We start from the raw sequence: 15,073 nt of genomic DNA, 5'->3' as shown, positions 1-15,073 counted from the left end.
TAAAGATCATGAAATGTCATTTACAAAATAATATACTGATAACAATTTTACGATTTTTTTTATGTATTTGATGGCTGAAAATCATAAATTTTTAGTGAAAGCAAATAGATAAAAATAATTTATTCAGCGATATCAACGCTATATTTACGAAGAACGTCGATGTATATATATTTTGTAGATATTAGTTCATGATCAGTTAGGTATGACTCATTTTCATTCCATTCAAGTAGCTAGTGCATTTAAAAAATGTATCAAATTAATATTTTATGAGATACAAATAATATATATTGTATATATAAACAATGCTTATGAACGTTGTTAAATTATTTAGACTCTGAAGTAAGACCAGATGCTTGCTTATATTACTTCAGTATAATTCAAATAAATTTTAAGAGGCCACAATGTTTGTAAATTATAACGATAATCCTCAATACTAGTCAAAAATGTTATAAATATACGATCTTCTGCATAAATATTCAGTAATGATTACATGCATGTTACATATAACGAAGGCATATTATGTCAACACTTTTTATTTAAAATTTTTATTTAACGTTTAAAATTTGTGCACTGCACAATGAAAAATATCATTCAATATTGAGTAACATCTTTTTTTCTCAAATTTTAAAAATAAAAGAGTGTGACTGAAAATAGTTGATAAAATTAATGGCAGGATGAATGATTAAATCTGGCAACGTTGGGACTTTGTGGTTTTGAATAAAAGTAGAAATTGACAGAAACAATAACTATAAGCTTAAAATAATTTTTAAATTGTTGCACTCACATAATAAACAATCATATAATGCTAGACACTTGCCATAAAACAGAAACAATAAATTACCTTTGTTGCATATTTACAATACAATTATTTACATGTGTTTTGTCTTGTTGATCGATTTACGATTCTGTCTTAGTTTTCTGTGGGTCATTGATAATTTTGGTGTTGGCCTTTTCCGATTCAACATCTGCAACATTACCACTTTTTTGTTTTATTTCTGTAGCCGTATTTGTAGAATCTTTTGCTTCCATTTCAGTACTGGTAGAAGATTGCGATTTTACACCACTCACAGACGTTTTTACCTCGTCATTTGATTTTTCAGATTCATGTGCACTACTTTTGGACGTTTCATCATTGGAAGTAGACACGTCGATACCTCCATTAAGTTTAACTTGGGTTTTACCGTCAGTCTTTTTTTCAGCCTGCTGATTATTGGTTTCAGAGGTATTTTCATGCTTTGGTTCTTCAGATTTCTGTAATTGTTGTTCTAGCTTTGATTTGTTACTTGACATCTGTTGCTTAGAAGAAGTATTGTCGAGACGACTAAGATCGTAAGCATTGACATCACGTTGCGGAAGGTTTTTAGGAATCTGCAAAGCACCACCCAATAAGCCGACACTGTCTGGTACCGATTGATTGGTATTTGGTGAATTAGAAGTTGGTTTTGACGATTTGGATGTAGTGGGAGCCACACTTATAGATGGAGAGCTGGAAGCGTGCACCGAGGCAGAAGAGGCCATAGCAGCGGCTAGCCTGGCTTGATTATATGCAAGTGCACCAGCTACTCGTGAAGTCGCGGACTGGTTCAAAAAATTTGAACGTTCGTACATTTTACTGATAGAGGGTGGAAGATTGGTGTGGAAGGCACTTTGGGGTGGTATATTCAGATTGGGTCTAATTAAGGGATTGGTAAATCGGTTAATTGGACTTTTATATGTCGTTGGAAAATGAGAATACATAAGTCCTGGGTTTGTATTTGGAGTAAGTGACGGAATGAATGGATTTGTCGACAGCATGTTGATTGGAGAGTTACCCTTGGATAATGGTGCACTTGCACTACTACTCGTAGAAAGATTTGGCCTTATAGAAAAAGGACTGGTAGGATAATTTCGAGTAGATTTAGGCGTATATGGCGAAGGTGGACCGATCGGCGAATTTGAATTCGGCAGAAGTGGAGGCATCGTTTGTTGGTCAATTTTCATCATGCTTACACTTCCTTTAGGTATTTGATGTTGTGAAAATTTCTGATTTAATGCCTGATCTTTATCTTTTGGTGATGGTTGATCATTTGATACTCCATACATAGGTTTTACACCTGATGCTGGATTTCCTGTAATAAGAAGTACGTGAGTTTAATAAACTTTATAATATTTAATATATCATTCGTTTTTGAAAATATAAACTTATAATTTTTAAATACCTAAAAATCGTGGAGTGTTTCTGATTTTAAATATTTTTGCTGGTTTTGATGATCCTTGCTTAGAAGTATCCATACCATCAGTCAATCCATAATTGATTTGTGCTTGATTCATGAGTTCCTTTGCTTGATTTTTCACCGCAACATAATTGTTTTTAGATAACGTAGGATTCCAAGATTTTGGTGGATCTCTGAGTGTTTTGTAACCAACGGCCTGAGATTGCTTCTTTTGAGGTGAATTCCGAACACTTTGAGCAGCTTGAGCGAAAAACGCTGCTTGCGCAGGTGACAATGATGAGGATTGCCTTTTGTCTTTATTTTCAATAAGAGCCATAACTTGATTATTAGTACCCGCATTAAACATTGAAATATTAGGAATATTAGGTATATGTTTAGTAGGTACTATAGTTTCAGGAGTTGATTTAGAAATTTTCAATAAATCGGGTATATCTGGCTTTACTCTTTGAGTTCCTGAGGCTTCAAGCTTGTTCTTTTCTTTTGTGCTCTCTCCAATCTTAGCACAAATATCATTAATCTTGGAACCACTCGAAGCAATGTTATTTTTTCTGTTTGACTTCATTTGAGAAATAGGTATAGCATCTGGACAGGGAGGTGTGGAATACATATTTGGAATCTCATGATTTCCTTTTGCACTCGAGGAAGCTGGTTTGGACCCAATACTACTGAAACTCTGTGATGAACTTGCAAAAGAATTATTCTTTGAAGGTGTAATGGAGTATATACTCATGGATGGAGTTTGGATGCTAAATCTACCAACTGATCCTGACGAGCCAGATGACGTTGTAGAGCAAATTATATCTTTTCCAATGTGAGGCATGCCAGGTAAAGAGCGTAACTGCTGATCTGTTGTTAAAGATTTATGAGATAAATTTTTATGTTCAGAGTTTTCTATACGATTGTTAACCAGTTCTGATTTTATTGATCTTCTTGTTGGACTATCATTTTCTAAAGTTGAATTTAAAGACACTGCAGTTGAATTTTTTAATTTTGATTCTGGTATGTTTTCCGCTAATTTTGACGATTCCGATTTTACAGAAACGTTTGGGATCTTAGGGTCATCAAGAATTGTTATTGAGTTGTCAGATTTTTGCTTATCCAGCAATGATTTTTTAACATCAGAATTGGTTGTTGAACCAATTTTTGGTTGAACCTGAAGTTTAGCACTAAGTGCATTAATTTTAGCACCTGCACTTTGTGTGTTTGGTTTGGTTTCATTTGTGTGTGATTGTGCTTTCGAGTTATTTTCTAATTTATTACTACTAGATTTATCTTTATTTTCAGAGCAGTCATCTGTTTCCATTTGAAGATTTCTTAGCTTTTCATCGGATGTTTTTGACAATTTTTCAGAAGAAGAATCAATTTTGATCCGGGATAGTTCTGATTTATTCGTGACTACAGATTCTTTACTCATATTTAATTCACTGCCATTTTTTACAGGTTCTTTTGCAACATTTTGTTGCTTTGTAGATTTTATATCCTTTTCATCACTTTTTGATTCAACTTGAATTTTAATTGGCTCTTGTTGATTTTTTTCACTTTCGTTTTCTTGTTGACTGTTTTTATTTTTTTCATTTGAAATATTCTTAGAATTCTTGTCTTCATTTATATTGTTTAAATTATTAACACTTGGAACTACACAATTTTCATCGATTTGTTGATTAATCACATTTTCATTTGTACTCTTCTTGGTTTCTAAATTTGATATATCTGTAACACTCATAACACCAGTTTCAGAAATTTTCAGCTGAACTTCTTTCCATTCACGTTTAGAAAATTGATCATCTTCTTTTGCATCAACTTCCATTTTGTTACATGATAAAACTTGTTTAAACTCATCATTCAGTTCTGACATTTTTCTTTTTTTTCTTTCAGACTCAAATATTCTATAACTTAGATGCAATGGAACTTTCTGTAATAAAATTCATAGTATTATAATATGTTTTTTACTTTTAATTAATTTTTATTTACTTAAAATTTTAAATAAACTTACTCTTTTCCAATGATGAATATACATTATATCCATTAATGTATATGAAGCACAAAGGGTTTCTTCTTTATAAATTATGTCTATTCGATGAGTTTCATTTAAACCATATTTGGCTCTTATCAATTTTTGCAAATGAAAAACCGTTACTGCAGCTGGACACCTTAAATACCTTCTAGGTAAGTGTTTTATAGCTGCATCTTGATTATCAATATTTTCTGTTTCCTTTGTTGTTTCAGGGCTATAGTACTCAAGAGAAAGGCTGAGTGATTCTTCTGGAGAATAAATATAACTATCTTCTGGTTCTCCTCTAGCTTCTGGTGAAATAAGATGAATTTTAGCCTCTGGATTTTTGGCATAAAACTCTTTACGTTTTTGCATTTCATCTGAAAGAAATCAACTCAATTTTAAGAAAACACTCAAAATGACAATGTAAATGATTATTAAAGTATCTTACTTTGGTAACATCCAGGCACCAATTTATAAACAATATCTTGAAGAATTAAATCTGGCTTAATATTCAACAAAGGTTTACTTTTGTGTATTACTATGCTGCATACAGGACATTGTTTACTTGTCTCCAAATGTTTTACAATACAGCTTTTGCAGACTAAAAAGTGAATATGTACATTAGTAAATAATTATTTATTGCACGATAAATAGGTCATTTTAAAACATACATGAATGTAAGCATTCTGAAATAGTGGTAGCATCAATATAGTAGCCACCACAAAGTTTACAAGTCAATAAACTATTAAGCTCAGCCAGACGCTGCCTTTTTCCTCCACTTTGGCCAGACATTCTATAAAGTAAAATAAAATGCTTGGATAAGTAATATGAAAGACATTAAGATAACATAAATGGTTTTATGCAAGAAATAAATCATAATTAAAATTTGAGTAATTTTATTTCTTTTATAAACATTAACAGGAAAAATGAGCATATATTTCAAGTTTTAGCACTGTAGGCTACTTCTTGCCTTTTTAAAGCAGAGTTATAGAAAAATTTGAAGTAACAACTTGTTATTGAAGGATCGTTTGAGAATCGTTTCGTTTTAATATGCAGATGAGTACATGACGTCGTTTACGAGCTTATTTCTAAGCAAATATAGCCTCAAAATTAAACGTACGCGAAAGTATATACAATAATAAAAAAAAAAGTCGAAAATGTTTAATATGAAAGTAGTAAGCTTTCGCGCATAAGCATGAATATTTATCTGTTTATTAGAAAATGCGTTTAGGCAAAGACGTAATGCCCAAGGTACTTACATGGATGATTTCAAGTGTTTTTTTTTTCGATATGAGCCGCGATGCACGGTTATTGAAATTTCATTCGATTTGCAGTAAGTGCAAAAATATTGTGTGATAGGAGTCTAGAAGAAGAAATAGACTGTCATAATCGGGCCGAGTAATAGCAGCCGAGATGACGAAGCCATGTCAGCTATTCGCTGTTGCTCTGTTTGTGTGATGCGTGTGTCCCGCAGCCTGTCGCTAAAACTTCAACTTGCTTACACTACTACTGCACTAGAAGCGCACAAAACCCGTTAGCCGCTGCAACTCTCGGCCGTATTTCGGGATCTTGAATTTCAAGCGCAGTTCACGAGTCGTGATCGAGCTCAGGAGCACTGCTATGCAACGTCGAAGCTCCGCGATCACCAATGCGCGATTCGAAGACGACGAGGTCGAGGCGAGACGACGACGTCGTAGGTGTATGTTACATTCGACAAAAATGTGTGCTTCAGATCGCGGGTGAGCTCGTTAAAGTCAATCGAGTGTAAGCTGATAATTCAAGTCGGAGCAGTAGTGGTCACTGGTCACTAGTTGTTGGAATTCATCGCGGTTTAAATAGGCCAACAACACACAGACGGACGTAGGCACGCACACAGGCGCGCAAAACGCAGACATAGGCTACTGGTGCAGTAGCAGCAGCAGCAGCAGCAGCAGCGAGCAACGCGCGGGCATCTCTCACAGTCCGCGAAGACTGAGGCCAGCAGAGTCGCCGAGAGAGCTGTTGTTCAATTTTCAGACTTCAGTCTGCGTTGAGTGGTGCACCAACATATAGATACGGAGAGTGCACGACATAGGTAAGCGCTGGCTCAGCAGCTCCGTGTTCGGTTGGTTAAGAGAGTCGCGAAGAGCCGAGCCGCGAGGGGATACTGAGACTGCGCGCTGGCCCGTTCCCCGCAGTATCCCACTTTCTTTTATGTTTGATGTTTCTGTCTGGCTGATTCTAGGTATTCTACATACACGCATATAAAAATATATGAACGTCACCGTATGTATATATGCGCGCTACTATGCTGCAGCACAGCCTCTGCACTACTACTGACCAGCCAACATGCAGGCGGAGAATACAAGTGCGTGCGTACACAATGATAGTGCAAAGTTGAGGAGGAAAAACAATCGATGCCGCGGACGCACTCGTCAACGATGAGACTCGACCGTTCGAGACTCTTACATTTTCTATATTTATATGCCGCGGATAATTAATTGACGCGTAGCGAAATGGAAAACATGCAGCTCACAGTTGGCAGCAGCGTAGCCGATGCACACGACCTACTGCATAACTGACTAATGAGCAGAGCAGCGAGCCTACTGCCTTCTAATATGTTGTGCATACACATATGTATATATGTATGCACGCAGATGTGTGTGCGTGTATGGAGGTGTGCGCTGGCATATGCACACTTGGCGTATGTGTACTTTAATATATATAGGCTTGTGTACCATGTATGTACACTTTTACGCGAATATACATGTATATATATCGGAGTCGCTCCGTCTCATTCGCGCTCGTACGAGACAAAATGGCGCTGCCTCGAAGCGAAACGAACTCCGCGCGGCGTACAGCTGCTCGGGCGCGCGACCGAGCCGTATCCTGACTTTTCAGCGACGCGAGCTTTGCGAGGATCGCTGCCACCTTTACGTGCATTAATGACGCAGCTCGTGCAGCACGTGCATGTATATAGCTCCTCGGAGCGGCCGAGCGAGGCCCGACTTGGTCGCAACTGCGATTCGGCCTGGCTCCGCTTTTCGTACGTAATAATGCGTTGCTGCCGCTGCTACTGCGCTTTACTCTACAGCATATATTTATGAGCAATGTGCGCGGCGCGGTGCAGTGCCGAAGCGCGAGAAAACGAGTCCACTCGTCTCTTTGGTGGGCTTGGGCGTGGCCTCTCCTAATGAGCAGAGCCAGCTCATTGGCCGCTGCTTAGATACAGCTTACCTATGGACGCCCGCTCCCAACCAAAGACATATCTCCACCTATATACGATACACATCGAGCTCTTTTTTCCGCGCGTTTGTGTAATAATCTCGATGACGATTTCTTCGCTGCGGCTTTCGAGGCTCTGATCCGAGCCAACGAAACGAGGCTTGTATGCCGTTTGCACGTTTATCAACGCGCGCTCCTTACTTTTCACCCCAGCGGTGCGACCCTTGGCGCATTTCCGCCTATTCGACGCGGAAAACAACGGCTAGATTCTCTCGCAGATTTTCGCTCCTTTGTTTCTCCTATACTTTATCCGCGCTTGATCGATAAAAATATACTGCTCCGTTGATTTTATCGCCAAACCATGTCAAATGCTCGATTTGACTTGCTATTGAGATAAGATTAAGCACACATATGTATAATGCACCATTAATTCGTAAGCTTTCAAAAAACCAAAATTATAAAATAGATAGCTTATATTCTGTGAACGCGCGGATTGTTTTTATATTAATTTTCCGACCAGTCGAGTTGAGGAGAATATCGAAAAATATTTTCAAATCCGATTCTCGACTGCAAGCTTCCATTGAGCTTTAATATGATACAAAAAAAAATTTTATTAAAAAGCTAGATTTTGATGATTCACGATTTGAATCGTATAAATGCGGACCTAAAGATTACCATTTTGAGTGCATTTTTTTCGCATACATCACATACGTACTTAATACCATTGTGCGATGCATGAATGCATCTCTATGTGAGTGCAGTTGAGATTAACCTTTAGTTGAAAATGGCAAGAATTGGAAGTTTTTAAGATCTTGTTTCTTGTCTATTATTTCACATTTATTTCAACTAAAAGCTTATAAAACTGTACTGTACTCATTCTGTTGTCTACATCGTGCGTGGTATTTTAGTGGCCTCTGTACGTGTTGCCCGGCTTACGATGTTTGCTGCAAGCAGAACTGTGAAAGAAAGAAAACTGAATCACTATAATTATATTTATTGTTAAAAGAATGAAATAATGTGTCCGAAGGTCAAATGAATAGTACATAGCATTACAAAAAGATTCGATATTAAAAAATTATCATCTGGTGTGCGAAGCGCACTGAGAAAGAGCTAGTTAAACGAGGTTTTGATCGTAATAAGCGATGCAATTTTAGTGTTAATAGATAGATACAAATGATTCGAGACCAGAGAATTTTATGGAGTAAAGCGCTCGTACACTGAGAAAAAAAATCATTGATTCAATTAAACGTTTCATTGAATCAATGAATTTTTTTTCTCAGTGTATTTTAATTTTCTTTCTATTATTATTGCAATCAATTGCAGTTGTAAAATTTAGTTTGTAATTGCACTGCTGCTGGTCATAGAAAAAGTCTGGCAGATGTTGAAGGTGCAAGTATCAAAGAATTATGCAATCAAGTATACATATAGAAGCTTAGAGAATATGAATTAAAAAAAAAACTTAAAATTTCGTTATTCCTGAAAATGACATCGATAAAGGATTGATTATTTATTTGACACTTATACGAAACAATTAGAAAGGTTCATCGGATAAGTTGAACAATTTCAAGCTTGAAAGTTCTTAAAGTATTTAACATTGAGTTTTTTGAATATATTACTTATTTATTTAAAATCGTTCAAAAGCTTGTTGGGATGCTGTTTGGCGTAAACCTTTGTAAACTTTTGAAAAAATATCAATATCATTGCTGCATACAATTTTTTGTGTAATTATTTTTACTACTACTGCGCATTTGTCACAAGTAATCAGATGCTGACGAAAAATGTACGTATCCTCGTTTCTATTGCATCATCTTCTTTTATTTTAATTGGCTCTAGGTGGAGTATCTAATAAGAGCAGAGTGGCGCAGTGGAAGCGTGCTGGGCCCATAACCCAGAGGTCCGTGGATCGAAACCACGCTCTGCTATACTTAATTTTTACTTTCCGAAAAGAAAATTAATAATAGCTTTTTCTACATCTTTTCGATTGACTCAATTATCTTCGAAAATGACTTATTCACAAATCCATGATAAATTCGACTCCTTCCTGATATTAATTTGTTTATTGGGCTTTGTTTCAGAAAAAATTTGAACAGTTCATTCGCAACATCCATGTGATAGTAGATAATATACACGGACAATCAAGCGCGATTCGCACGTGCAAATGTAGCAAAAGGACTAGGACACTTTAGACTATGCCTAGGCTTGCAAGTATTCACCGAGTTACATGGAAACTTGCTCATAAGCTTCTTTCAGTTCAATTAAACTTAAAAATGAAAAATCCACTTTACGTTCATAACCATAACGATTTTTTATCGCGTAAAATATCAAGTTTAACAAAAAAATGCCAAGAACAAAAAAGTTTCCAATTTAGACGAAGGATATGTGTGAGTTTTTTCATAAATTTATCAGAACATTTTTGAATTTTCAAAATGACGTTCTCGTCAAAAGTTGATCGCTCGTAATTGGCCCTGTGTTTATTACTGCGTCGCGAACAAACTGCTCAAATTGGTTCTAGAAGATAAGTTTACGATGTGTTCGCGACACACTTTGTCAAGAAGGCATCGAATTTATCAAGGATTTGTGAATAAGTCATTTTCGAAGATAATTGAGTCAATCGAAAAGATGTAGAAAAGGCTATTATTAATTTTCTTTTCGGAAAGTAAAAATTAAGTATAGCAGAGCGTGGTTTCGATCCACGGACCTCTGGGTTATGGGCCCAGCACGCTTCCACTGCGCCACTCTGCTCTTATTAGATACTCCACCTAGAGCCAATTAAAATAAAAAAAGATGATGAAATAGAAACGAGGAAACATACATTTTTCGTCAGCATCTGATTTACTCGTGACAAACTCGCAACAGTGAAACGATGAATAGAACTAACTTATGTAAGATACTTGAAAACTTTTTTTACGATTATTGTTTCTAAAATTTAAAAAATTACACCAAAAACTTGGAAAAAATTTTCACGGCTTCTTTGATCAATTTTAAGCACTTTTTGTCGTGAAGTTGTTCATTATCATACTGAAAATACTTAAAATTATTTTATAACATTCAAATATTTGGAGGTCATATAGATGATCGAAATTTTGAGTAAGCGTCGCGCACTAACTGCTCAAATCATTTCTAAACGATGAGGTAACATAGTTTATAAATTGGCATAACTAAATGCCAAGAAGGCGTCGATTGTATCGTGTTCTTGTCGATAAGATATATATTTGTGTATTTTCATTATTTACAATTTGGAACAATTCTGCGGTGGAAAGGACTAACGAGATAGCTTCATTTTTTTCGAAATCGAGTTTATAACATAAATTACCTATATGTTATGTCTACTTTAAGGTACAAGTGTCACAAAAGCTGAAAATAACACCTATCGTTAAATATAACACCGTGCCTAACGAAATAAGTCCATTTCGCTGCAAACGATTCCCGGCCAAACAGTAGTAGGCATAAATGCAGATGAACTCATAATACAGCGCTCTCAAGTCTCGATGATGTGAATAACACTAGCTAATGGTAAGTATATCATATAATTATTCAAGGTTCAAAGTAATAAAATAAATTTTCAAAAAATGTATAAATAATTTCAGTCATACCGTTGTACTTCTTTTTATTTTATATATGTGACATTTAACGTCAACTCTCTCAGCCGCACAGCGCGTCATTATTTAGTCGAATCGCTACATTTATATCTCCATATAAAAGTATCTAAATGCACCTGATTGGAAATCGCCTCAGCTTTCCTAAGGTCAGATTTCCCGAAATTTTCCGCTTTACCCGGGAAAATCGCTAGAAAAATTTTAGAGTCAATTATCTCAAAAACTTCATTTTTAAGATTTTCCCTAATAGTCTAGATAGAAAGATCAGGAAATTTTCCATCGATATAGACAATGTCCAGAGAGGCGATTTTTGATATTAGTGAGATATCGCGAGAGAAATAAGAAAAAACGTGGTTTTAGCGCGCCCTACGCCGACCGGGCATGCAAAAACCGCGAAATTTTTTCGGGAAATCTGAACTGACCTTCGGAAAGCTGAGGCGATTTTTCATCGAAATGTTGGGTTACTTTTTTCTTCTAGTTGCATTTAGGTACTTTTACAGCGAGTTACAAATTTAGTGATTCGACTAAATAATGCCGCGTCGCGCTATGCGGCACTGGGAAAGTTGCCGTGAAATGACACATACCTATAGGGCTTCCGGAATTTTTATAAAGTTATACATGAGCGATATTTTACAAAGTAGAATTGTAGGATGTAGTTTTTATCATGAAATGCAGGCAAAACATCGATTTCGAAAACCAATTCCCGCAGAAGTGGACTTATCTGCTAAGCGGGGAAAGGGCTAACGAGATAAGTCCATATTTTCTGCAATGCAACCCCACTTTCAATTTAATAGATATACGGGTCAAAAGATACCTCATAGTAGGTAAAAATACTATAGGTACAGATCTTTAGTCGTCCGTGTCTAGCTAGGCACTTGTGCGCAACTTAAAACGTGTTTTTCTCGAAAACACGAAAAATGGAGTTATCTGGTTAGCCCTTTCAACCACAGAATTACTATTTGCTCCACGCACAAGACGGTATCAAGGCGTATTTGACAAATGTTTCAAAGAGTAAAAAATACGTATAGCAGAGCGTGGTTTCGATCCACGGACCTCTGGGTTATGGGCCCAGCACGCTTCCACTGCGCCACTCTGCTTTCCTGACCATGACTCCACACAAATCAATTTAAAAAAAAATGATGCGATGGAAACGAGGGAAAGTTGAATATATATTTTTGATTTTTGATAGGATTATTATTTTGTTTAATTTCAAGCACTTTTTGTTTTATAACTTCGGACTGAAAAAGTTGATAGGTATCAAATATGCATTTTTATACATATCAATATTATTTCGACTCGTTGACCTTATTCTGATTATCTAAAATATTTTTTTTGTAATATTAGTCTTCAACTTTTGTAAAGTTTATAATTATTTTAAATACATAGAGTCTGTTGCTACGCTAGACAATCATATTGAGCTCTTTAACTCTATGGGATCATGTTTCAATGCCGAGGTATTCGATTTTTTTGGTCCTAAATGTTTAAATTTGAGTAACGACTTCTTAATCGACAAATTCGCAAGTTCAGTTAGTTATTGAAGTCAACTTTTTTTAGGCACGTTGGATATATATATGAGGAGCGAAGCCGCGAAAACGAGCGTATGTCCGTCGTCCGTACGAGCGAGCAAGCAAGACAGTCATAGCTTTTGTGCCTCAGTACTGCGCCGAATTGACTGAAAATATCGTTTCTTGGATTCTCTAAAACATTAGCTTACATGGCGAGTTCTCTACTATTTTTCTCTGAAGTTTTCGAAAAATAATGGCGTCACTAAATTTTTCGTCAAATTTTGCATCAATAATAGTTGCCAACCCGAAAAGTATCAGTGTAAAATTATTTACAATATCTATTTTAGAAACAAAAATCATGTCACAGTGCAACGAGACCTGTTTCATAGTCGACACGCTATAGTTCAACTCGATTTTGTAAATAATGATACTTTTTGAATAGACAATCATGAATAACAATGTAAACATAGACAAAGAATAAATTTATGACATTATTTTTTCAAAATTCTGCTTAATTGTCAAGATATGTTCGATGAAAAATACACATAATTATTTCGGTAAATATGTAACACGTCAAAGCTAGAAATAACTACACTATTAGAATGAAATTTCTCACAATAATAAAAAGTAGTATACAAGGGTGCATCGGCCAGTGAAACATCCGTAACGGATTTGTTTTGCATTTTCTTGAACAATTTCAAACAGACAATTATTAAATTGATAGTGCATTTTAAGTAAAATTTACGGTAATCGATTGGCATAGTTTTTTTTTGGTATCTTGCATATTTTTTAGGAAACAAACCAAATACATGTTCGTAGACCTCTCCTCGTATAGTTTTTCTTTCTTTCAGACCTCAATGTAATATGCGAGAAATTAGAAAAATAACGACTCCAGTCAATTTATCGTAAAATTTTACATCAAAATGCATTTTAATCAATCAATGTGTCAATGCGTAAAGTCGTTAACAATAATAAAGAGACGTAAGTACATATGGCCTGGGTGCAGTACACCGATTTTGTCTTCGTTTTGCATTACATTAAAAAATTTTACACCGAAAATTTTGAAATCGATAGTACATTTAACATAAAATTGTACGGGAAATCGATTGGTGTAGTTATTTTTTTAATACCATGCATATTAACCAAGATACGAGGGAAAACGTTTTTTTGTTTATGTACGAGTTTACGACTTCTCAAATCAAAAAATGTTTCTTCTGCCACACCGCGGCGCCAGTAGTTATGCATATATATAGCAAATTTCAAAGTAACGCGAGAGGTTGTAGGATGGATATAGATATAAACAACTAAACAAGGTCTCCTTAACAAACGAAAAAAACAAGTGAGGTATACCTGTACATGCGCGACTAAACGTATATTGTAGCTGCAACCGTTATGTATCTTTGCTTCTCTTTCGCTGTGCATGTTCAAGCGGGTTGCTCGCGCGCAGCCATATCTAATCTATAAAATTCAGTATACATGCACGTTGCGACGCCGCAGCATAAGCAACGAAAAAAGATCGCAGCGAGTGGTTCTTGTCAAAAATTGTGTATTGTGTTGTGTGTTGAAACTGTGCGTTACAGCGGCCCAAGGCAACTAAGATCTGTTGGAAAACATTAGAGAATACGTATAAAAACGTTAAACGTGAGATGGAAGAAAATAATCGTAAATTTCTTTGTGCACTCTATCCTATAATCAGAGATTATGAAGAAGGCCAACTCCCAAATCTCCGTGATATTTTTCGTCCTGAAGCTATCGATTGGCTTCTCACAGAGTTTATAAAATATGATATTTACGACGAGGGTCAAACGATTGACCCAGAAGTACTCATCGACTTTCTAATCAACACCGGCTACAAGGACGAGCTCATAGTTGATGAAGATGGCAAGCCACTAGTTCGTCGCACTACGGCAGTGCATCTTGCGGATAGACGATGGAACGAAGACAAGTTCGTTTTGATTCCTAAACTTTTTAAAATATACGACAGGTTTGACGTAAACTACACCAATGATGAAGGCAAGACACATTTTCTTCTGGCCTGTGAGTATGGCTGCGACGACGCCGTTGAAAAATTTCTGGAGCTCGGCCAGGATCCTAATTACACCTCTCAAAAGTCTGAATCGTGTTCAGCTGATCCGCCGCTACACTTCGCTCTGTGTGGCAGACACAAAAAAGTGGTCGAATTGCTGCTGAGAAACGGCGCCAATCCGAATGTAGCCAATGCAGAGGGGCTTACATCTTTACACATCATTTGCAAGGATTTCCACGATGACCACGACTTGTTACAGATGGTATTCGAGCTTAGCCGCGATGAATATCTGCCGGTGGAAGTGGATGCCCAAGACAAGTCTGGTCAGACACCACTTCAATTGGCTGTAACGAGTTTCTGTCCACGTATGATTGACGCACTCTTAGATCGTGGTGCCGATCTATCGAACTTCGTTTTTCCCACAGAGGCTCATTTTGACAAAGGATATGAAGATCGGTATTTTAAAAGTAAAAATAGTCTTAAATTGCTTCTAGGGTCTGGCGCTCTGGGCGTCGTCGAACGTCTTGAGAATA

General features: G+C 36.3%; 1 protein-coding gene and 3 non-coding genes across 4 annotated transcripts; 1 reads left to right on the top strand and 3 right to left on the bottom strand.

Moving 5' to 3' along the window:
- Positions 1 to 593: 593 nt before the first annotated feature.
- Positions 594 to 6,738, bottom strand: LOC106651129 (polycomb group protein Psc-like). Its single transcript, XM_014369511.2, has 6 exons — positions 5,469 to 6,738; positions 4,881 to 5,002; positions 4,658 to 4,810; positions 4,207 to 4,586; positions 2,199 to 4,125; positions 594 to 2,108 (listed from the first exon to the last, which is right to left on the bottom strand). Exons 2-6 carry the CDS (start codon positions 4,999 to 5,001, stop codon positions 898 to 900), a joined length of 3,792 nt encoding a protein of 1,263 aa, XP_014224997.1. The 5' UTR covers position 5,002; positions 5,469 to 6,738; the 3' UTR covers positions 594 to 897.
- A 2,525-nt stretch (positions 6,739 to 9,263) lies between these two features.
- Trnam-cau lies at positions 9,264 to 9,335 on the top strand. Its single transcript has one exon. It is a non-coding gene; the product is annotated as a tRNA-Met (tRNA).
- Positions 9,336 to 10,083: 748 nt separating this feature from the next.
- Trnam-cau lies at positions 10,084 to 10,155 on the bottom strand. Its single transcript has one exon. It is a non-coding gene; the product is annotated as a tRNA-Met (tRNA).
- Positions 10,156 to 12,034: 1,879 nt separating this feature from the next.
- Trnam-cau lies at positions 12,035 to 12,106 on the bottom strand. Its single transcript has one exon. It is a non-coding gene; the product is annotated as a tRNA-Met (tRNA).
- Between the last annotated feature and the right edge of the window lie 2,967 nt (positions 12,107 to 15,073).

This window comes from Trichogramma pretiosum, unplaced genomic scaffold, assembly GCF_000599845.2.
Source record: "Trichogramma pretiosum strain Unisexual culture from Peru unplaced genomic scaffold, Tpre_2.0 scaffold36, whole genome shotgun sequence".
Lineage (NCBI taxonomy): Eukaryota > Metazoa > Arthropoda > Insecta > Hymenoptera > Trichogrammatidae > Trichogramma > Trichogramma pretiosum.
Note: the sequence above shows the minus strand (reverse complement) of the source record. Positions and strands in the feature narration are given on the sequence as shown.